General features: G+C 42.0%; 1 protein-coding gene across 15 annotated transcripts in view; it reads right to left on the bottom strand.

Moving 5' to 3' along the window:
• The window catches only part of LOC107218589 (ephrin type-A receptor 4), a 166,356-nt gene that overhangs the window by 93,770 nt on the left and 46,846 nt on the right, over positions 1 to 25,740 (bottom strand). For all 15 annotated transcript variants that reach the window (XM_046742744.1, XM_046742749.1, XM_046742745.1 and 12 more), the window contains exon 2: positions 16,604 to 17,324. In XM_046742744.1, coding sequence (XP_046598700.1) covers positions 16,604 to 16,697 — 94 coding nt within the window. In that variant the 5' untranslated portion in view covers positions 16,698 to 17,324. The remainder of the gene's footprint in view (positions 1 to 16,603; positions 17,325 to 25,740) is intronic.

The raw sequence follows: 25,740 nt of genomic DNA, 5'->3' as shown, positions 1-25,740 counted from the left end.
TTTTTTTTTTTATTTTTCAAAAGATTTTCGTAGTTGCGTTTTGGCCAACCAACCCCGTTAATTGTGCGATCGTGAATGGAATCGGCATTTTATTATGACAAAGGGAATGAACGCTTCACACCCTTCGTAGCAAAATATCTATTCAAGATATTCAAACATAAGGGTTTCTTCCCACTGTAAATATTCAATTCTTTGAGCATCAAATTTGCGAATGGAACCTTAAAAGACGATTTACTATTTATCTACGTTTTCGTAAAATTTTCCGACCGTTTTTGAAATTCTCCAACGTTGGCAGGTACCTTATAATTCCCGTATTCGCGGCCACCCTGACAAAGAGAAATTCATATGCACACGGAAAAAATAGTACGTCGGACCAGTAAATTTTGGTGATAGAGACAGCAGGAATATTGCAAACGGAACAAGAATTTTCACTGCGCTAGCGAAAAGATTTGCAAAAATAGTACAACGAGCAGCATCGCAATTTTCGCAAGCCCATTAGTTAAATTTACGAAGTTCTAACTGTTGTGAACAATTTTTTTAAGCTGTCTCTACATCAACACTAAATAATGCTGGTCCAACGGATTATTTCTCTCTTCTATGTCGTCCGAATTCTCTTCTTCAAGAAATACCCCATAAAATGATAAATACACTCTCTCCGGATAAACCGTTACATGTATAAAATGTTAGATCACCCTGTACAATCAAATATGAGTATACGCGCAAAATAAAAAGAAAAAATTTATCGTATAGAATATAAATGCCTACCTGTGCATAAACATTCATATTTAAATACATATGTAGACAGCAACGCGCGTGCAGTATACGCGTACATCGCACGAAAGCCAAGAGAACCAGGGCAGAAAGTTTGATGGCCGAGAGAGCCTGGAAACGGGCCCAAAACGAGCCCAATTTACCGGCGTAAGGCCCCCCGCTGGGACCGCACCCCGAGCGCATATATATGTAAGCATCAGTCGTGCGTACCTGAGCCATATCCTCGTGTCGCGTGTAGATGTCGGAGTGTATCGTAACGCGAGTATGGCAGAGGCTGCGTCGCCTGTGTCGATCCTCGAGAAGCCGAAACTCTCTTGGTAAACCGCTGCATACGGCAAGGTAAGCGTTTTCATGGTAGGTTCAAAGTTATTGGTATACCACGTGATGGAAAAGGAATTTTCATCACAGCTGGATGGAAAGTAGGGCTTTACGTAGCAGTTTAGCGGAACGAAAGTGACAAATTACATGTCAGTGTGGCAAAGACCGGTTCGCGCATGCGCAGTCCACATTCGGTTAACTTTCGTCCCTGGAAAGAAAACATTGACAACTCGCGTCCCGCAAAACTACCACGAAAAGTCCCACCACTTTTCATTGGCTTGTTATAAAAACTACCGTGTGTGACTTGATCTAAAGTTAGCGATCGGAACTCGTATGACGGCCAACTCTTGTCCCTTCTCACACAACGTACTATTTTTCAGTCAATGTCCGACTCTCCGTGTACCGTTCTAATTTTGCCAGTGTTTAAATCAGTCTGATCCTTTATTTCAACTGTGCGCACCATGCGCCGTGGATTTGACCATTCTACAGGGTGTCCTAAAACAGAGTTCAGATAATGACAGGGGTAAAAACATGTGGTCTCCGAAGTCGCATTCGCGAGATACGAGCGGTTAAAAAATTCCGTTGGGCGCCGTTATGTAGGGAACTGAGTACACGGCATCGATCAGGAGCCGCGTTGATAAGAGCACTCGACTGCCGATGCGACACATAACTCTTTCAAATTTACGAATTTCAAACGAAACTATTTCCAACATCAAATTTTATTACAAAACGACTTTTCAACCTGTCCACTGTGACTTTGAAGACCACGTGCTAGCTCGACCCCTTTATTACCCCAATCACGTTTGTGTGTACTTAGTTCTGGGACACCCTGTACATAGAAACGTATAATTTTGATCCTGAAATCTTCAATTTACTAGCTCTCATGATAAGATCTAACAGAGTGAATAAAACTTGGTAATTACGGAAAAGCGCTGATTTACATTCGCCTATTATCACAGCCCAGAATCAGTAAAAGGTTGATTTTTCGACCACGCTTAACCGATCGAAACTTCAGATACGTGACTTAACGCGATTCGATGTGACTATGAGACCTCCTGCAAGCGGACTCATCGTCAAACACTTTCAACACGACTATCAACGAACTGACACGAACTGACACGATCTGAACAAATTTCACGTAACTGAAAGTATAAATTCAGGTGAATTCAAAGTACTCCTCATCAGCCGGTACGAATGTGAATTCGAGTACGATTCGCGTATATGCGTTACACCATGAACGATGTGAAAGGAATTTTGAAACGACTGGTATAACATTCTAGGCAAACGGAATAGAAGAAGCAACATGGAACGGAATTTGGACAAAATCAGCTATCTACAAGTGTACGCGCCACCAGCAAGGGAGGTTTCGATATGAGAGAAACAGACATGCAGCTACTCCTTAAACTAGATATTTCGTTATCCAGTATCAGCCGTCCGGTTGGCTGCCTGCCTCAGCCCGGTAGGTTATTTTCGAGAATCCATGGGACAAATTGCCGCCTCTAAATGTCTCGTACGGTTAGTTATACGGCTATACACATGGTAGATATTATACGCGCACCATTCCCCCCGCGCCTTGTATAACTGCAGCCGTATATTCTCTCGTGTGTAGGCCCGCGTGCCCGCAAACGGCGTGTGAGAGTGTGTAAACAATATGGGTACGATATACGAGGAAGGTCCGTAGCGCCGTGTAGAAAAGAAAATAATAATAAATAAAAAACCATAAAGAAAAAAAAAACGACAAACGTAAAAGAGAGGACACGCATAAATGACCGCTCTTTGAAGGAATGAAAAGAAAAAAAACAACGGACCGACTGCGTCAAAAGGTATATTATTAATGATACGGGAAGAAAAATTGATATTTGATTCCCGATTTGAGGGTAAAAAAAAAAAAAAAAAGAAAGCAGGAGCGAGTACATTCTTGAACTTTTAACCCAGACTGTCAATGTAGATAAATTTTGTATCGGAAATAAAAATCACGCGAGCGTAACGGATCGCATGCAAATAAATCCCAAATGACTGGCGATGTGTCACGTTTCAAGTCTCTGAGGCAGAGGTGAAAAACAGTACTACCGCACGTGGGTAATATGTTTGACCGGATACCACATTAAGAGCTAAGCATGCACCCCGAGAGAGGCACCTTCCAAGCGCATTGGACGTATATCAGGTTTCACGGGGTGGATCACAGTGTCGTAACAGAGTCAAAAATTTCATCATATTGTATAAAAGTGAATGGCGTTATTATATAATTGATCCGAATTGTGTGACCGGTAGTTAAACATCGGTACGCCAATATTTATGGAAATTATGATACTTGCACGGTGCATTAACGGTGGCCAATAAAACCGTTCAATACAGAACCAACGGTGTGAGTTAATATTTACACAAAATGATAAAAAAAAAAAAGAAAAAAATATGTTTACACGTCGTATCTGAATAACGTGCAATCTCAGTTTTTATACAACGAATAAAATAAAACTTCCTGCTATGATATTGTAATCATAATCTGCTACTTTGTGCTTCTGACAGTTTTGATGATACGTTCGACAAATTATTGACGATCGGATTGAATTGAATTTGACATATTTACATAACATGTAAGCCATAAGGAAAACGTTTTCGAAAAAAATGAGGAAACTTACAAGTCGACTGCTTTTCAAAAAAAATTGCGAAGACGTTGAACAAAAAAAAAAAATCCCTTTCGAATTGCACAAATCTGCGGCATCGAACTTGCAAAACGCAAGTATATACTTGAACGTCTATATGTATATTGAGCGTTCAGAAACACTTAAGCGTATTATTATTATTAATTATTAATTAATTATATAAATTAATCGTGCCCGATGCACATGTTGTACCGGATTAACACGGTGCAGCTGGTGCGCTAGTCAAGTGCCGAGATATAGGGAATGAAATAAAATGGTCATTTAAATCGATTAAGTACACAGACTCGCGTACTCACGCCGCATTAGTTACGAAGGTGGTGTTCGAATCGCGAATCGAAAGATACACGGCAAGATAGGATGGCAGGGTATCGGTTTCGCAAGCAATTGATAACCGTTTCCGGCATTGAAATCGATACGGCATCGTGTAATCTTTAGATAAACCTGCATTGCTTCGCGATTGTAACGCCAACGCGTCGACTCGACTAACAGTCCTGATTCGTGGGACAAACTGAGACGTTATACCTGCCCGCTAGCTCTTGGATGCGATGTCGGGAGTGTATCGCTGTATAATCGCCTGAGTAATTGCAAACGCCCATCGAGAAAAGGAAGAGCGTCCGTACATTCCATCGACGTCGCGAATTAAAGTAGAGTTCCTGAGCGACGAATGACAAAGGATCGGAACCGTGCGAAAAAACGACGCAAAGAAGTTTGCAGCTCAAATACATCCATAAGCAGGAGTGAAAGTTTTTGCCACAGTGTTTCGAGACTTTCGTATAAATCGGTTTATTATTGTTGTCGTCATTATCATCATTATGATATCCCTCCAAAACTCAAGTCAGTCGTTTCTATACTGACAATGAGGTGGAACCTTTCAAGATCTGAATTGCGGCAAAAAAATTTCTAAGAGTTCCCTCAATTGGTTGGGACAAAAAGTTGTGTAAGGGCGCTGGAGATGGAGGAAATCTGTGTAAAACTTGAATTCCCTCCTCTAAGAGGTTTTTTTTATTCCTTCATTTTTTTTCTTTCAAGAGAGTGCGAAGTGTACTGAAAAAAAAAAAATAAAAAAAATACACTGACAATAATGATCATACAGTAATACGCACAGTGTAATAAAGAGCGCAAGGTGTAGCCTCAATATGCTCACGATAAAATCGTTTACTCATTACGAAACCGGGCTTTCGAGGTCATGGAAAGTTATCTGTAAAATTGATCGCGATAATTAATGACTGTGGTCTGAGACTCATAGTGTTTTCGTGTTTTCCGTATACTCTCGTGGCAAACGACTCGTTTGAAAATGCATATTTTGAACTCGGAGAAAGGGAACGAGTTGGCAAATAGTCCGTCAGATTGACCGTAACGATAAATTGAATATTGTGTTAAAATGCGTACGACATTCAATGAATCTAGTTCGCGTGACACAATCCGTGGCCATTGTGAGCTTGGCTCCCGATATTTTTTTTCACGGACGTCTCACGGCTGCCAGGTGTTAAAACTCTAATATTTAATGCCTTGCTCAACGAACATTTTGTAGGCGATTGGCTGAGTTTTCATGACCAGGATTTTTCCATACCGGCTAGTGAAAGCATAATGTGTACTGACAAATCGTACAATGTACTTTTTAACGGATTATATTTCATTGTCGATTAGTTTGATGAACGCTAAAGCTTTTCAGAGTCATAGTGATAGCGACAGTGACCGTATCACATTGTTCTTCAACTTGTAACTCTAAATGAGAGAAACTTGTAACTTGAGAGATACGAAACAGTGCATAAACGTATCAGTACGGCAATAACGTCAAGCATATTAGGGATTCAACAACTCGATCACGAGACGTTGAGCTTCGAGTGAAGCTGTGCGAAGATGCAAGATATGTTGAATCAGCCGAAAACAATACCGGCCCCATGTCCGTGTAATTTTTGATAGCCATACATGCTTTTGAATTGTAATAAAAAAAAAAGTTACCACGTTGCAGTAGTAAAGTACGGGTTAAAAAAAATATCTTATCATAGCTATACAATATTTAAATATCTAACGGAGATAGGAAAATGAACGGAAAAGGTAATTACGCAGGGGGATAAACTGAATTGAATATTTTTGGTTTTCCAAATATTGAAGTTATAGGTTGAAACGGTGAAAATGAAGTACCTATTCGACCATTAGCGAGTCAAGATTCCTTACAACTCAAGCCCGATTTGACGTCCCTCGCATAGTTACGCCAGTGCAGCGTAGTATAAGAGATAAGATAGGATCATAAACGTCAGAGACGCATAGAAATACAAATCCCATGCGGTATGGCAGTTTGATTTGCCGGTAGGTGGGTATCGCACTGACACGGCGAGTCGGTTTGTTGTCCGGTATGTTTGCCGCCGCGTTTGCTTCACGCTGTTATTCCGTATAGTATCATATTATAAGAGACAGCCGGTAATATCGCATGTCCTAGATAAAGTGCACCTGAGTATAACGGCGTTACGTACCTATCCACGCATACATGGACAAGCCATGCCGATTGCGCTGCGATACTTTGAATCTTTCTTTTTATGCCCCCCGTGCAACCCGAGTAACTAGCTCTCCTCCGTTCCCTCTTTCCTTCTCTTTCTCTGTTCGACAATTGGAGGGTATACGTAATACGGTATAAGTGTGCTTCGTACGAAGGTATACCGACGTGCTGCGTGTAAGTTTGTACAGAGACGGGTATAAGTTATCTCTTGAGGCGATGAGCGAACCATCTGCGTGACCAGTCGGAGGATATTCCTTAGTGGGTACAGAAAGCGTGTTGTAATCCGAACACCGCCAATTGGACAACTCTCGAATATTGTCAGCAAAAAGAATGGCTTTAGCGCCAATTAGCTCCGTGATTGACGAGTGAACGTTCACCCGGATTCAGGATCGTAACGATTCGAGGGAGTCAATGAATTTGGAAGACTGCACGAAATTGTCTCAAATTAAGCTTATACGACATCGCGTCAAATTCGAATGATTTCAAGTCGCTTTACAATGAATTCCATTCGTTTCACATCGTTTCGAATCATCTAGTTCTACTACGCAACATCAAGTCCATTGAAATGACTTTGATTAAATATTCCAGACAAAGTGAAATTCGAGAATAGTAAGCGAAACTCTTGGAATCCAATGAAGTTTCATTTTTGACTTGGACCGTTCCTGAGAGGGCGAATACCGAGCTCCAAGTTGAAAACCGAGAGCTTTAAAGCATGTAGTACGTGAAAAGTCGTTTTTGGAGATATTCGAACGAGTTTCATTAATTCTGAATGTATTCGACACTGAACCTTTTCGCGTTCCAGCCTCGACGAAGATAGTTGAACAATATTCGGAGGGTTCGGATTCCAACGGACTGGGTGTACAATACGCACTCTTTCGCGGGGTGGAAACGCGGAGAAGAGGAGAAGCGAGCGACGGCGATAGATCCCTGCCCAGGAAAAGTAAGAGTCCATATTCTTGAGCCGGGAAGGCCGTCATGAACGCAGACAGAGGCAAAAGCGTGGCTTTTTCCTTTTCTCGGTCCTGCGGCATCTCGGATTTTTCGCTTCGTCGTCGTCGTCTCTTACGCCTCGTTAATGAGTGTTTCGACGTACGTAGAATATAGGGATACCAGATCTGGACGCGACAGCGCGAAGCGTACCGAAGACGAAGAGGAGGATGCGAGAAGGTGCGCGTACCTAATACTGGAGTTTCGAGAAGAGACTACAACGAGACAAGATCACGATGGAAAAAATCGAGACGATACCAAGATTTTGCCTTCAAACGGCGACAAGAGTCTCGCCAACATTAGTCAATGTTCGAAGGTGAACCGTAATGAATAAAACCCGATATTAAATTTTTTTCGAAATTTCATTAATTTCTTAAGGTTACACTGCTACGCAAAGCCCCAGTTTTCTTGCATCATATCAAGAATTCGAAATTTATACCAAGTAATCATCCAACAAGATCGAGACGAAGACAAGACCAAGACGAGACACGAAAATAGTTTTTTTTTTTTTTTTCGAGACAAAGACAAAGCGTGGAAATTGAAGTTTTTTCGAGACCAAGACAAGACTCTGCAAAGTCTCGCCTGCTCTCGTCTTGTGCCCAGCGCTACGCGTACCTTCACACTCCACCGACCGGAGGCCATTTTTCTCAGCCAATTAAAATTTATGTGCTTTCATCTTCGTGCGAGACGCATACCGCCCGCCCGGTTGTGCGCAAGATGAGACTGCGTTGCGTATCGTATCGGCCGCTAGAAGTTGGACGAATAGGAAAAATTCCCGTCGTTAAACAGGTATACAATTTTTTATCACAATTCCATAATGAACCGAAGCCTATTTCAGTGTAAAAACCGTATAAATTGATACCAGGATCTTACGGATTACGGGTATGCAGTTTGATTTTTAACAGATGATCTACTGCATTGCATTGAATCTTGCATACTGCAAGATTTACAGGTTATCTCAGGGGCAATGAAGTGATCCACTTTTTTAACTCAAATCATGTCTGTCATACATACCTACTGGTAAATTCATTACCTTAAGAATGAATATACGCAGACAGTTGAAAAAAATGACTAGATATTTTCTACAGAGAAGAAATCATACGAACTTTGTACTCGGCGAATATTATTGTAAAGACGATAATAAATTGGTAGCAATAAGCATGTCCTTCCATTTGCGATTCTATTATTAACACTACGTGCGTTTTGGTGATTTTTATTCAGATAACTTCACGGAAAACAGATCTAAATTCTATTTGTTAATTTGCGACGCCCGTATACGTGCTATTGATTTTTCATAGGCACGAAACTGGAACGTAAATCGTCGAGCTAAAACGGTATCTCAGTGAATCGTTTGACGTTGGTTATACCCGTATATCCGAAGTTATCACCGTTGAGAATCTAGTCGCCATGCGATGTGTGATGGGTACCTAGATATGCATGAGTGCATTACGACGTCTAAGCTATCCAGCCGTGTGTTCATTTACTGCAAAAATATCATCACCCCGGCGTGTCGAGAAGACGACGCGGGTAGCTATTTTGGACTTCAGTACTGCCTATACGGCGATAATTAACCGACTTGCTAATTCCTCTTCCGACCTGCTATTTTTGAGCTTGAATGAAGTCGCGCGCGCCGCCACGCCGCACACATTACAGATGCCGAAGTGTGCGATCCCCACTTTTCAGCTTTGAATGTGCGAATTCTTACCGCATCAACGCCGACTTTTCCCTCGCTTGCGCTGCCGCTGCCGCTGCTGCCTGCTGCCGAGGAGTGCTAGGTATGCGGTCTGAGTGAAGATTGAGAGTGGAGATATACCTGTACGATACACGCACGTATGCATGACGTACGTTGGACGTGTGTATCCGATGTGCGGTACGAAAAGGTTCACGCGCATCGGAGCTTCAGAGGTGTGCATGGTAGGTATGCGTATGTGTACATATTGTAGGCATACCGTGCAGTATGCAGCGATTATATGGCAAGTGAATGCCTCGCGTGCGAATTTCTTCTTCTTTTTTTCTTTTCGCACTACTTACGGAGCGAGTCTGCAGGATTGACAACGGTTTCTTACCTAGGCGGTGTAATGCGTATGGTTGATACGGATTTGAATCGACGTGATTACCGGAAAACTTCAATCATTCGTGCAGGAAATAGTTTCTTCTTTTCGATAAATACTTGAAGATGGCGTGTGACGTGCACGATAGTGATTAAAACGTTCTTCGCATATGCGTGTCTACGTACCGCCCCTGTTGACCGGAGTCTAATTTCGTCGACCTATCGGAAGTTTATAATTCCAACTTCAAGCTCAAACGGTTTATCCACTCGACGTCGTTCATTTTCAAACCCTTCGTATTCATCAAACTCCAAAGTTGGACGTCCCGGGAATTAGCGATAACGTCAAGGGTCGAGCTTCCGGAAAATGGCATCGCTCGCGTCACCGTCGATTCGCGATAATGTCGATAAAAAAACGAACCCGCGACGTATCAAAAATGATATCCTTTATAAAACGTCCAGTGATAACGCACTGAGAATTGTCATATATATCAAGTTCGCATTGTTTTCTTCGGAAAAATTCCTGACTCACCGCTGGCAAAACGAGTACAGTTACCAAAGTATTGCCGAACGCTTAGCAGCAGCATTCTCGTGGAGAAACGATTTAAGAACTGTAATAGCAGCTCGAGCGAATCAGGTTCTCAACATAACTCTGAACTTCGTGCGACACCTGCTTGGCATTTAGTGCCTACTTTGTCGTATTTTTACCGCCAGATTAGTATATGAATTATACGACGTGTATTCCACCTAATAAGCAGTAAATTCGATCCAAGTTCGATACGATGACGTTAACCACGTATAAATTGTCATTTCAATTGTGCTGCACGGATGAAGTTTCACGTCCTGACGGTCGAATCACCGCTTAATTCGGCTCATCGTCACGCGTAAGATTATCAAGCCGACTATTTTTCAGCAGTCGCACTATCAAAATGTAAGAACAATTCGCAAAACGTCGAATTATGCAAATTTCGTGTTAGTGAAATTAAACGAACGTATACTGCCGCAAACATAGTCGGATAACGATACCAGCAGCCCAATATCGTATCACAAACAAATTCCCGAAGAATGGTAAAGCGATCCACTTCTGTCTCCGTCCTTCTCGACGTCGGCGATCGGGTGGTTTTCCATCCCGAGCATTCTCTCTCGGACCGGGATCTTTCTGGGCAAGCAAGCCGCCGTCCTCGTGTCCCGGCAACGGGCCGATGGGCACTTGGGCTCTTGGCTCCTTGGCTCTTTGGCTCTTTGGCTCTTTGGCTCTTTGGCTCTTTGGCTATTTGGCTCTTGGGCTCCGAGGCCGATCTGCAGGCTTATACTCGCGGGATGCTGCCCGCAGCGCGCCGCTGAACCATCGAGTGTGTGGGTATGATGGCCGTGTGCACGAGGTGCGGCAAGTGGTCTGTCTCTCTGCACTGTGTGGATGTTATGTCCGAGGTATAGGTATGCGGTGGGACGGGCTCCTCTTCTTCTTTTCCTCCTCCTTGTCCTTCTTCGTCGTCGTCGTCGTCTTCTTCTTCTTCTTCTTCTTCCTCTTCCTCTTCTCGTCCGCGCGCCGAGGCAGCGTTGCCAAGTAAGTATTATTTTTCAAGACGGAAGACAACTTGCTCGCGTGTATCTCAGCGTCTCCAGTCCACCGTAAGTAACTAACTATACCTGCTGCTGCTGCTGCTGCTGCCGCTACAGGCCTAGGATAACCGTACGAGAAAACGAGAAAAATCCGGGTATTCCGGATTTCGACGAGACTCGTGCAGTTTACGGCGAAAAATTTACCACTTCCTCTTCCCGTGCGGTGGCAGTCACCGCGATCACGCGAGAACGGTTTTTTATTCATTTCTTATCCGATTTTCGGGTCAGTTGGTTTATAATGCAAACGCCATTTATGCTTTCAGGGCTCAATCCGGGTTCTCTGTGCCTTTTCATTTTCATTTAATTTCGTTTCGTTTCATTCTTTTTCATTTCTGCGATGTTTAAATTAGTGCAACTGTTGAATTGATTCCCTATTTTTATCCCCACTTTTTTGATTTGCAATTGCTGGTTTTGTCGTTTGATTCTTTGGTTTACTTCTCTGCTTGGCAAAAAACGATGAGTTGGTAACGTCAACGTAACGATACGTGTTTAGAAAGAATCATTTTTTCGCAACTTTAGGTTTGTCTGAAATTTAGTAAACCATAGTAAAGCAGAATATGCTCATATTTCGAAAACTCACCTACTTCAAAGTGGTTTTCTAACTGCAAAGTCAAGATTTTTCTCATGATGTTTCGTTACGTTAATTTTACTAACCTCAGCCTCATAATAAAAAAGGACACGTCTACATGTGTAACGCTATAACCGGGGTTTCAAAGGTTTCGTTCGTGTCATCAGCGTTAGGAGCCTCAATAAATGCTTGCAGACTATTTCGGGTTTTATGTACAAATTTGATATACAACTTTCGTAATGTTTTTTTTTTTTTTGTGTTTATAGCCTTGAATCGTTACAGTGTTCAAGAGAGCGTAGAATATGTAAGTAGGTTGTACATAGGAAATTAAACCAATGAATTCGAAACAGTCATAAAACTGAAATGGCTAGCTACCAACCGATTCAGGTCGATTCTTCTTTGGAACTTCTTTGGAATAGATAATCGGGTGATAAATAAAGTTCACCAATATTCGAAACTAAACGAAAGGTAAGAAGTCGTGAATGGTTTCGTAAGTAAATAAATAAATAAAGGGGCGAAAAAACAACGACACCTCAGTGATTAAACTTTATTCCGATTAATACCAGTTTGTACAGGTCAGTGTCGCTTGAAAACACAATAAAAGTCAAACCTATTCAAATTAACGTCGAGTTTGACTTACGACATGATCATCAAGATACATCGACCAATTTTACCCTGACTTCGCTGCAGGCTTCGAGCATCCACTATTATGCCACGTTAGATCAACGTCGTACCTTGATCATTTCCATTTCTAAAGAATGTACCCTGCGTCCACAATTTCGTGGAATTCGGGGCGATCGTCGACTTCCGGAATGCTGAGCCGTTCGAGTGAATTCAAAAGAGGCATTATAAGTTATCTTTTATCCAAATGAGGGAAATACAGGTCAAACTATTTTTTATTTTTCATCCAAAGGAGTAAAATATGTATTATATGTCAATAGTACTTTTACCTAATCGATCATTTGTAACGGTAATTAATGACGATTAGATTAAAATAAAGAATTCATAATTTTTCGACATAACGATTAGATTTTATAAGCATCATTTGAGTCCGAATATTGGTCAAATAAAAAGTTATGAAAATCAAATCTATTCGTACTCTACAAGCTTTTATTTTGGAGAGCTGATGAGCCTAAAAAAAAATTGACACCGAATAATTCTCTCACTTTAAAACCTTGATCACCTTGATCATAAGACTGATTTAAAAACATGTCAAATTGTTTATGTCGTCGGAACTCTTCTCAATCATTAACGATCGATAACCTGGTATCAACTTTCGAAAGTGTAAACAATCATTGTAATATCACCGATTTGTCTATCCTTACTCCTTCAACACTAATTTGTCAGAAAATAATTACAACATGACTGAATCTGGATTAAGCCCCAATTTGTGAAAGTAAACCAAGTCTACGTGTTCCCTGGCATGTAATATCAAAGTGAATACTAACTTCCCCTTTCTTGTATAAAATCGTAAATAAAACATGACGTATACGCGAGAGTATGGGAGCAGCGTTTATATACTTTCGGCATCCGTCTAATGATTGTAATTTCGAAAATTGACGAATTATGAAATTAGGAGGGAGTACGAGGAGGGGCTGGAATTTTTACACACGTATGAGCCCAAACGCGTGTCCGAGTCCGAGCAGTGGAGCAAGAGAGGGGGGGGGGGGGGGGGGGGGAGGGAGTGGTGGCTGGCCGCGCGATTTCGGGATAAAATATGGAAAACGATGGAACGGGACAGTAATCGAAGCGGGTAAGATCGGATGCTGCCCCGAGGCAACTAATACCTGCAGGTTGGATCGCAGCCAGCGGTAGGTGGGTTATACCTGGCTGGGCCAGGGCGCGTAGACGACGGAAGAAGAAAGGAAGAAGAAAGAAGAAAGAAGGAAAGAAGGAAAGAAGGAAAAGAAGAAGCCCAGCGCACTCTACTTTGCCCCACACACTCGCACAGAGCGGCAGCAGCGCCACGCGATCCATACAAAGTAGCATGAGCGTCGAGAATGAGCAGGGCAATCCGCTCTTGGTGGCGGGGCACCGGGAATCGAGGATGAAATTAAAGCGGGAAAAAAGTGAAATTGCCGACGAAAACCGAGCGGAGCAGCCCGGCCAAACGGGAAGAAGCTAATGCTCGGAATTGGTCGAAAATTGAGTTTCGAACCTCCGAAGCTCCGCTTCTGCATTCCGGACGTATGCTACCCGTATGCACGCTGTACTGCACGCAGCACTTCGGCCCCAGCTGCTCGACACATCTCCTACCCTGTATCCGCTTAATTATTTCCCGCTATTCCGCTATTCCATTAATTCCCGTACGTGGCTATACACCTAAGTCGACGATTGGTCCCAAGTCGATATTTTGGAACTCGTTTGAACCTCTTTACCCTTTGTATCACCTTCGTAGTTTATAATGTGCCGAATCGAATTTAGGTCTCATTTACACCCTACGTATGGTCCCTCACGCCTCACACAAGTTTGGCTCAATCGAGTCTCAAGGTTCTGGAAAAATTCTAGATTAAAATCGAACCTCGAAATCCTCGCATCGCACTATCGGTAACGCTCTGTAGAACCTCGGATCTGAGAAACTCGGTGAAAGAAAACCTCAAGGATTGATTGAGGTCTAAACCAGGAATATTATAAACGAGGTCCCTGAAGGTCGAATGAGAACCATAATCTTGATTCTCGTAGTAACCTCAAACATTTGAATCGAATGAGTTCTTTACACAGGATTTCCCTATCCAAGAAGGTTTCACGTAAGCCTGAAATACCTAGAAACTTTCTTGAGTATCAAATAAATTCTCTTTATTAAGAAGAAATCTAGCAAACACCGTGATACTTTTTCACAAAAAAAACTTGTGCAAGCTTATCGCCAACACTTCATTCAAATTTTGCGTAGATATAATTCGGAGTTTTGGGTTGCTTATAGAACTGGTCCTATTGTTAACACTCGATAGAAACCACCGGAAGAAAAATAATATATTGTGTAACGAGAAGACAAACTCGGTCTTTTCGGGCTGAGCGTAAGTTTGCAATATGAGTCGTAGGTGAGCCGAAGACGAAGATCGCAAATACGCAAGGCGAAAAGACCGTTGCCTCCTTGTTGCACACGATTCTTTATATAACGAGAGTATGTTGCGCGTTTTTTCACGGAGCACGAAATTGAGGTTAGGGTCGCGTAATGTAGAATTTGTTCGCCATAGCGCATGCGCAAACTACAAAAAAGACCACTTTAACTCCTAGGATTTAAAAGTAATCTTTTCAGTACTCCGCGCATGCGCATTCCCAGACTTACTCTGTCGTCATAGAAACGGGTACTTTGCGTGCGGAAAACACGCATGGAAAAACGCGTAAAACGTGCTCGCGTTATATAAATATTATGCTTGCCGAAGGTATACCGTGTTTACCATACAGAGAACTCGGTCTCCGAGGAAATTCTCAGAGATTTTCGTCTCACAATCAAACATAAATCTCTGGGGATTCCAGGTCTTTCAGGACCCACTGATGTATGGGAACATTTCGCGTTGTCTCGACCTACCTCTAATCCTGACTGTCTTGAATTTCTCATTCCGATCTGTGTGTTACATAGTGTCTACAGGAAAACAATTTATATATGCACCTAAATCAAGTTTCGCAGATTTCTTTCTCCATTTCTGTCTCGTTGTTATGACTAATTGAACTGACAATTCGGAATTCTGTTTACTTTGCAACAATAAAGCACGGTTTAAAATTCCGCAATGCCGGTACAAAAGACGTTTTTGTTTGAGAAAAAAAAAGTTTTTATGTGAAGAAATATTTTAGTAGAAGAGTTAGCTACAGAATAACTAAACTATTCAAAGATATATTGGATCTCATTCTAAATTGCTTTCCGTGATAATACATTTGCAGTTCAATCGCTAGATTATTTTTTGCTTCTATCGTACGATTAACTATAACCACGTTAAATTAAAAGAGATAAAAAAAAAAATTCATTCAAAGTTACCACGATAAATACTGTAAACGAACTGTCCGCATAATTTGAACATTTTCACCTGCCGACTAGACTTGTGGGATATTGTATCTAACGCGCAGCTAATTGGAACATGAAATCGAAGATGTGTAAGGTCGGAGGCATGAGATCGACTTGCCACGAAATACCCCGTAAACATTAAGTAAGTTTAGATATATCTGGCTGGATATTTACTGCGCTCGAAGAGCTGGAGGTAATACCGATTGAGCAGATGGTCCCATTAAACGGGGTGGCTACAGGATCGAGACCGTCAAGTAGACCGGACAGCGATGAAGGTAACGTTCTCCAGGAATCGCGCAGTTAATTCAGTTAACAGCCAGACTGATTATGACCGTTAAGAAACCACCGGCAACAACTTTTATCTTATTTTGAACAAAAATCCGGACCCGAAACACTTACCGGACAAAGTTAGTGTGTGCGCGACTGCTGAAGAATACGCTCAAGATCCGAAGAAATCCTGAATCGTAAACGTGTAACTTTCCACATCAAAAATAAATATCATGTGGAATTTGAAAATTCAAGTACAATTGACGTCAAAATTTAACTCAGTAACACTTCTTCGTCTACTAGTAGGAGTTATTTAAATTCTTAAAGTTTAAATTTGAAGAAATCAATTCGGAGCTCGAAATAAACTGAAAACATAAACGACGTTGAGGTGACAAAGTTTCCTGCTGTTAAGAATGAATTCAAGATGTAAATAAATTTGACCTGAAAGTAAATTTAAAACAAACAATTGCTATTCACTGCCAATATACATATATTAGAGATGCAGTGTATAAATATGGTCTTTGAGTTGATGGTAAAATTCACAAACAAGATCTCAGTGTTAGTAACGGTTTGACTAAAACAAAAGTTCAATACGCTTGCCGGTCAAACGAAGAAAGCAAAAAAGAAACTTCCGTTGGACAATTATTGATTTAGGAAAGAAAGAAAAAAAAGTGTCTCGGAACATAAATTGATGACCATTTCAAGGGTTTCTAATCCACTCGGTGAGTCTATCCTCGGAACGAAACCTCCATAGGAATCGATACCCGAGTGGCTATAGCAATTGACGGTGTACCTATTAGAGGGAAAGAGAGGAGGCAGTGTGGAAAAAAGTTAATGGTATATAATCGATTATGGCTCTTACCTTGTTCGCCGCGCGTAGTTCTCAGGTATAACACGATCGGGCATATGACTAAGAAAAGCATCTTGTCCGCCATTTTAACGGTGGCCATGATCATAATTGCCCCGTCAACGAAATCCTGGGGTGTCGAAGGGGGCGGATGGCGAAGGCGAGAGCGTCACTGCAGGTTCTTCATGCTTATGTCATCGAGTAGTCCTCGTCGTACGATCTCCTCCAAGATGGCCAACGCTGAGCGAGTGGCAACGAGAAGGACGCGAGGAAGAGACGCGACTTTGTCCAAGAGATGAGATTAAAAAAAAAAATAATAAAAAATAATATTCCCTGTCCCATCTACCAACCGTCCCGAAGTATGGGCGAATCAAGGCTCGCTCGTCGACCGCCCAACTTTTAGCTTCGAGGGATTCCAGGTTGCGGATTGGATCGCATTACAACCGGGTAACACACGCCAACGGGGCTTCGTCGAGCAGCCAGCAGCTTCGTTTCTTCTCTCTCCTTCTCTCTCTCTCTCTCTCTCTCTCTCTCACTCTCTCTCACTCTTCTGCTGTACGGTCGATTCTATTTCGTCCCCATTTATTGCTAGTACTTTTTACCCCTCCAAGGCCCAGCCAGCCAGGCTCAGGATCCCCTTGAAGGCGCTAGTAGTCGATCCTTGAGAGATATACAGACCAGACTCAGCTCCAACCGATCCTATTCTTGCTCGCGGACTCCAGGAGCGAACGATCTTCTGAAAGAAGCAAATTACCGAGTTCGTTAATTAAAATCCTCGACATTATAGGTATAAATACATTATATTTCGAGTCTCGTTCTTCGAGATTACAACAATATATGCGCGTGTGTGTTTGTGTGCAGGATAATGGGGAAATGTTATTATACGCTTCATTGTTGTATCCAAGAGGTTTCTTACACTTTTACTCATCATATATGGGGCATTACACTGCCAAACCGAATTACACGTTCAACTCTAGCTATTTCCTAGTTCCTGTAAATTTTTCATCACTCAACTAATCTTCACAATGCATATTCCCGAAAGCAAATCAGTGACCAGTGAAAAAATTGCACTGTCAAATTTCAGCAATTAATTTTTAAGCTTCAGGCTTCAATTCTTGTTTCGGAAAAACTTAATTTCTTTTGGTCTCAAAAAATCGTCGATAAAATTGATTTTAAGGCAAAAAGCGAGAAAGCGTTTCAGACTCGTTAAGACGTGGCAGTAAAAAAATAAAAATCAGATCTGAGACGGCCAAGGTCAGCCGACACAGGTTTAGAATACTCCATAGATTGCACACATTTTTTCATTTAAACCATTTCAATGCGATATGGTTTTGTCTCCTCGTTTCTAAATAGCACACGGAAAGCTGTTAGTTTCTAATGACGCATACCTACACCTATACCTATCTATACTGAGATAATAAATGTGTACTGGTTAAGTATTATGAGACACAACCTCGATTATCACACCTCTCCATCAACAACGGTAACAGCCTGACTAATTACGTTGCGTCTGCAAACGCGACCACGCTTTCTTTCCTTCGGTTTTTCTTATATTATCCTTTTTGTCGCGATTGGCGAATGGATCGGCGACTCGCGTACCTTTAACCCACGTCATTTTACTTCAACACTTTCGAACACGGATTCTTTATTTTGGTGTATAACATTTGACGTAGGCGTTAAACTTGGACATAATTCGTTTCGCGAATTATTATATTTCAGAATTATAATTGCCAATTATACTTTTTTCACTTGACATACTCAGTAAAAGTACCACATGACGGCAGTTTGCATGTTTTATTATTTATGAATTTGGTTGAACACGGACACTTTTGGAAGCCTCCATATATGTACCTCCTAAATCCGTATGTCAGGATTTTTGAAACGTTGTGAAAATATCTAGAATTCATTGCGAATGCAATGTGATTAAAATTCAAATAGAAATAAAAATACAAGAAACTGAGAAATTGATTCTGAAAAAAACACGCTCAATAATATTGACTTGTTTAAAACAGGTAAAGAAATATAATCGCCAACGACCGTAAAAGATTACTGAAAATACTTCCCTCGTAGGCATAATGAATACGAACGTTTCTTGTCTTTATTATTTAACCGAAAATTGCTATCATTTGATAATCTATATAACTCGATCTTGATTCTAACGTCTGGTTTAACCAAAGCAAAGTCGAATAAATAAATATCTCGAACGCGTGAATAAATTTCAGATGAATGGACGATGTTCGTTTATCGTGTTTCTTTCTTTTTTTATTTCTTCCCCCTCACCACAACAGTTTACGTAAGATCATTAAAAATGAGTCAGCCCCAATCACCTCGTGCGTTGACCATGTGAAAGTGGCAGATTTCAAAGTGAAATTCCAACTGCAGTACGACACTGCCCAATAGATCAAAATAATATACGATTAAAAAAAGAAATAAATAAATTAAAAAAAAAAAAAAACATCTAGATGACGCAATTGCTACTCGTATAATACACCGCAGGTGAGATCGTGTGTTCAAAAATGCCGAGAGTTATTACAGGCACGAACCTCGATCGCCCCGATGCACGACAATAGCTTCCCGATTAGGATGCTCAATCAATCGATCGATAATTAGTCGAGCTGCAGCGGTAGACGCACGTATATATAGGATATATACACCCATGTTTATATATTGCAGGCACAAGTATACCACGTACATAAAGGGCAAGAGTAGAAAACAGCGCCGCCGCCGTCGCTGGAAACTTATCCGGTCGAAAATTGAGTGAAAATCTCTGGCAATTTTCCCTGGAGTAAACAAAAGTCTGCTGCTGCTGCCGCACGCCCGCGCACACACACACGCGTGCACACAACGTCGAGAGCTCGGTTCATTAGACCCGGGTCAACGATCAATCCGGTCGCGTCGACCCTTTTGTAGACGTTTCGGAGTGCCTGCAGCAGCGGCGGCAGGGATCACCCTCGCATTTGGCACGCTTCGATATTTATTGCCGAAAGGCTCCTAAGCGCGATCGCTTTTCTACACCTACATATGCATACAATATCATATCCATAGGTGTGCGAGCGATGGGACGAGAAGCGCGGGAACCGGAGGCGCCGGCGCAGTTATGCTTGGGTAAAAGGAAAACACCATCGACCTGCGAAATCAAGGAGTGAAATTAAAAAACTTACAGTTAGCAAGGGATATTCGCGAGTCATTCTCGGCGACCGTTGTACGGTCGCCGAAGTTTCAGACACCCTGAACGGGTTGCAATTCATTGCGCTATTGTATGGTTGAAGCTACGACGTGTCCCGGTGACATTTTAGCACCTTTCTAGACTCCGATAGGACTGTTTCCTAAAATTCAGTGAGTAAACCTGGTTTTAAATCGGATATCAGAGAGGCTTCATCGAGTTCTCCACACTTTGGGATTTTTGTTCCCGAAGGCTTTCCGAGGGCAATGAACTCGTGTCATCGTGCAACACCGCGCACACACACGCACGCATGCGGCGATTTCGATCATACAACCCGGCATGTCTTCGAATGATCAATTCGATGTTTTATGATTTATCGAACGCCGGCCATACCACGCAGCCGCACAATCAAGACCTTGTGCACTTCGTAAAATCGAACAGCCTGCCTATAGCCGTTTTCAAATTGGCTCTAAAACGTCTCGATTTATGGTTACGAACAACGACGAATTTCGACCCGCTCGTCGCACGGAAAGGTCTGGATTTCGGCACGTTGCACAGCATCTGAAAATGCGGTCGAATTCGAATTTTATCGTAATACCTAAATATCGAGTCTGGTGTAAATACGTAACTGCTGCCATGTGTTGAATTTGGAATTGAACGATTAATGTGCTTCAACGTTGTAGAAAGCAACAGACGAGCGTCTGTCGTCTTGTTCCAATGAATCAGGGTTCGTACGCTTTTTGGAACCCGAAATTCCCTGACTATTCCAGGTGTTCCAGCCTGGAAATAGAATTTTTTTCAGTAACCTTCCAAGAAATATGCCGCTGATTAATAACAATTTTTTTTGCATATTAATACTAATACCTTCAATATTACCTGGTAATTAATTTACTGTCCGAATACTAATTTACAAACAGCCAGCGATTTTCAGTAAGAAAAAAACGAAAGGAAGTTTGATACCAAGTAATGTACGTATAGGAACGAGTTTATTTCTTCAAGAAACTTAAAATTCCAGTCTTATTTTCGAAATTCCCTGACTTTTCCCTGACTTTTCCCTGCTGTAAGAAACTCCCTGAGTTTTCCCGGTTTTCCAGGTTTTCCCTGTGCGTACGAACCCTGTGGATGTGTGGAAGAAATTTTAACAAACTGGAGCGATACATCGGCATCTTTATTAACGCGCCATTTTGAGTAATATAGTAAAACGGCTGCCAGCGATCCGAGGTAAAGATTAGCCCGATCCGTTGAGGAGAGCGGATGAATGGGATCGTTTAGAAATTTATTAGTATATCCATTACAACCGAGGAGAAGCATCTCGAGCACCGTTATCCTATACTGTAAACTTCGAACTATAAACGCTACAAATTTTAAAAATACGCGTTCCACTGGGATCCATTAAACTGCAACTGACAAGTCTCGTCGTTGTGATCGCTTATGCGACGTATAATATATCTACGTAAGAAAAAATATATATATACATATTGTAAAAATGTAAGTGAATGTATTATATGCTGTGAAGTGTGCCACTAGATACGCTTTCGCTAATTAATTATTTAATTTATTATATATTTGACACATTCTCGGGGACTATAATTATTATACGGATTATGGGTGTACAAATTTCATTCGAAATTCCTGACGTATCATTAGCATCGTCGCGTGGTAAGAATAATCATGAGATATATTTTTCAAATACTCAAATTATAATACGGTTCGAGAAATTTCGATTACCGAGAATCTGTATCGAACGTTTTCGAAAATCTGTCGAAATATCAGGACGAAGTCGAAACATTATTATGAGGTTCTACACTGTACAATCACTCGCGATTAAAAATAACACTATTCATCGACTGGTTTTCAAAAGATTTCGGTTGCCGTTCGCAGGTACTTCAATAGGAATAACGACCGTCGTACTGTAATCTTTCCACTCGATGATCAAGATTTTCTCTTCCAAGGCTAATTGCGAAAACAATCAGTGTTGAAAAACGGTCTCCGCCTACAGGCGTAACGGGTCGCGGTGTATATAAGTTTCATAAAATCCGTGTGCAATCGCCGCGTCAAATCTCCTCGCAACGGCGCGATGTAAGCTCCTCGGATATCGTCGCAAGTGACGGTTAGGTGTAAGTTTAATCCTCGAGTTGCGTACAACGAGCGTTTCTATTGGCAAAAAAAAAAAAAAAAGAATAAAAATGATTTTCGAAGCTCGGTGTTGCACGCAAGGCTCCGACGTCCGCAGGGACAACGGGAGGATCGCCTCCTATTCTCACCCCCTCGTCGCGACGATACCCACTCTCGAAGAGCTGGAAGCCAGGGGCGCCTCTCGCGAAATCGCCAAAGTGTGCGGAGGTGGTGGGTATACATAGCTGCGCCTTGTACCTCCGTCCGCCTATCTAACCCTGGCGGAAGGGAAAGAGAGACAAAACGGAAGAGGGCGAGGGAGAGGGAGAAAGTTATAAAAAAGGTTCGCCTAGCTGCGACGACGCCAGCGACGCCAACGAGCGCGCGCTATGTGGAGAGGGACTCCTGGAGGATCAATACGACGCGCGTGCTCCCTCCCCCTCCCCCACCCCCACCTTCTCACTCTCCCTCTTTATCTCTCCGTCGCTCTCTCGCTCGAACCCAAGGTCTGGTCGACGTCTCGCCCGCCGTACGTACACCGGAGCCGCCATTCTTTGCCTCGAAAGGAAAGGAAAGGAAAGAAGAGAAGAGAAGAGAAGAGGAGAGGAGAGAAGAGGTGAGGAGAGGAGAGGAGAGAAGAGGAGAGAATAGGAGAGAAGAGGAGAGGGGAGAAGATACCGCCCGAGGGGCGGGAGGAAAGACGGAAGGAGGGAGGGGAGGGCAAGACAGGGTGAAAGAGAGAGAGCGAAGGGAGCGCGAAATTTTAGAGTGCCAAAATATAGGAGAGACGACGATGACGACGACGACGACGACGAGTTCTTCTTAAGCGGGCAAAGACCTCTTCTTCTCTCGCGGATGGAGAGAGAGAGAGAAAGAGAGCGCGAGGAGTTGGGGCCGCGCTAAGATGCAACCTCGAAATTGCAGACTTCAGTGAAATACAGGAGTGCCTCGGCTTGCACAGGGCTTGGTGAAAAATTTAAGATGTCCTCCGCCCCGCTCTGAGCGTCGGGCGCTAGGCGGCATCCTCGCGTTTCGCCAAGTGGGCCGACGACGAAGGAGCTTCTCTTTCAGTCCAGACTTTTAGCCTTTCAGAGTTTCGATGAAAGAATTGGCTAAAACTAAAACTCGGAAATGGTTTTCTCCCGTCTCGTCGCGGTTGCGCAGAGTTTAGGTCTCCCTCTCTCTCTCTGTGTGTGTTCCTCGTGCTTCGGCTTATCATCGTCGAGAGTTTACCAAATCGGACGTTTCGCCCGGCTTTTTACACGGCATGCATTCTCGTACTCATATCCCGCAATCGCCGCACCGCCACCTGTAAAGATAAACGACGACGACGAAAACACAAGATTTACTCCTCGTGTATGAATTAATGAACACGCGAAAATATGCTTCTCCTTCATAGACAAAGTTCCGACCCAACTTTACGCGGAATTATGCAATATATCACAGAGTTCCCAACTCAAGCCGCGCTGCGTTATGCCAAGTTTTTTCGAAATCGACTCTCCGTCCGCAGATATTAAGGGACCATCTGACAACAGGTTTTACACATGATTGCCCGAGGTCATGATGCCTTCTACTACTGGCCCACATCAAGAATTAACGCAATGTTCAACGTTTGTTACATTTGGTTTAATTGTTCGGTCGACTGTGACAATTCAGCCACACCGTGAGAAAAAAAAATCATTACTCTAATCGACTCACAATCAGTGTACTTGTGCGTCGACTTACATACTGAACGTTCGTTCGACACTAGAACAACCATACCAGTCAATATGACCGGTTATACAATTTCATTTAAAAATTCCTATTTCACGTTACATTTTATCTTGGTAGTTCTAGTCTTAATTCGACCAAATATAAGATAATTCAAGTAAGGTGAACACAACTTACAATTAGTCTTACTCAAAACTTAGAAATTGAGCAATTCTTTCTTCGAATCGAATCAATTTTTATTAGATCACACAACAACTACTGATTTACTTACAACAATGAATTTATTTCGTCAACGTACAATTATCTGTCAGTTTTCGCGATTATTATACTCATAATCCCATTAAAATTCTGTATAATGGGGTAGTGTAGAATTTCATGAAAAATCAATTTTAAGCCAACACCTATACGATATTTCACAAAGTGAAATAAGGATTAGGTATTCGCTACGGAAATTACCGAAGAACGTAATTCATAAGTTTTAGAAAGTTTCCCTTAGCGTCTAGTTTTTCATTCGAGACTAATTATTTTTCTGCAGCTGAGAGAAAGAAAGCAGTAAGCTTTTGCCTCCTCCATTCCAGACAGTCTTATATGATATATAAAATACTAATACTCGTACATTACCAGACACTCGATGTTTCCAGCATTTACGATCTTTCGCAGTTAATGAGATTATTCATAAACTTTTTATATTCAAATAACTGAACTGAAATACCGGCAACAAGATGTGGACGTAAAGTACGCGGCCGCTGCGCCGACGCATTCCTTGAGCATATGAAAAAATGGCGAGAATAATACGAATCTCGAGCGACGAAACACAGGAATCGAAGTTTACGAAAGGTGAATCCTAAAATTATTCGATCAACACCTTACGCCCTTATTTTGCAGCAGAGTATTTACGACTAATGTCAAAATTGAATCCCCTGTAACTTTTTCCGAGTCATAACCAGTACCGGTATAGTACACTTCCCGACTGTAATTCCCAATTATTCAGAATCATCAGGATCACCTTGTTCTTATTATTTTTCGAAAACGATAACGCAGCTACAGCGATCGATTACCGATACGATTGTTCATTGTCTCAGTATTCCAACGTCCTCGGTTGCATACGTAGACAGAAATCAGAATGAATCATACCGTACCGTATAGGAAGTTGCGTGCATGAACGGCACGCGTGTTGCTATGCGTCCGTCTGTGCGTTTAATGTAAGCCACGGTCCGGAGTATAATATAACAGGTATAACACGCGTGTGGGAAAAAGGAGCGAGAGGGTCTGATCGGAAATTCTATGGAGCCATGGCGAAGAGTCGTAAAGTAGGCGGTTGTTCCCCCGTAACCTACCAGCTCGTCCGCATTACAGCCGAGACGAAGCATCTTTATTTTAGTTGGCTCATGTCGCTTTTGGCGCTAAACGTATACATGCGTACACCCATGCGTACGTGATCAATATATATATGTGTGTGTGTGCGGTCAATTTTTTACGATGCACAGGAATTCTCTACATTTTTCTCGCTCGGCCATGCGTCCGTACATACCTATACCTATACCAACGCGGGAAAGATCGACGAGGAGTTTAGTCATAGTCAGCCAACGAATTAACAGACGATCTGTAGAACCCCGGAGTCCTTCGAGAATACCATATATTGACGGATAGAGATAGATTGTTCGATCCTTTGGCCAAAAATGGCTACATAGATTCGAAGGGGTAAATTTATCGCGGGTATAAGCATTTTATTGCATTGTACGTGGTAAAAAAATTATAGAATCGCGCTCTCAGGTTCGTTTAGCTTCCTCAAAGTTCTTCACTGCGCCTTATCTCCGAAATATTTTTAACATCAACCCATCGTTGGATACTTGTTTGTAATATTGTATCAAGTTTCTTCGTATCGATCCGAAAATTACCTTAAAAACAGTTTTTGGTCAAATTTTTGGAAACAGATTCTTCGGGAGAAATGTTACACCTAATAATCGCTCAAAGCCATTCATAGTCAAGTTGAAAATCCGTACAATTCCGACTGACTCGAAACAAGAACTACGGTTGAAAATAGTATCGTCTTTGTGGTCCGTGCAATTTTTAGTTTTTTTTTTTTTTTTTTTTGTTCGTGACCCGTGTTACACAAAAGACACACTGGTAAAAATACTAATCGTTTTGCTTTCAATTTAGACCG

Source organism: Neodiprion lecontei, chromosome 6 (genome assembly GCF_021901455.1).
Source record: "Neodiprion lecontei isolate iyNeoLeco1 chromosome 6, iyNeoLeco1.1, whole genome shotgun sequence".
In the NCBI taxonomy this organism is placed as follows: domain Eukaryota; kingdom Metazoa; phylum Arthropoda; class Insecta; order Hymenoptera; family Diprionidae; genus Neodiprion; species Neodiprion lecontei.
Note: the sequence above shows the minus strand (reverse complement) of the source record. Positions and strands in the feature narration are given on the sequence as shown.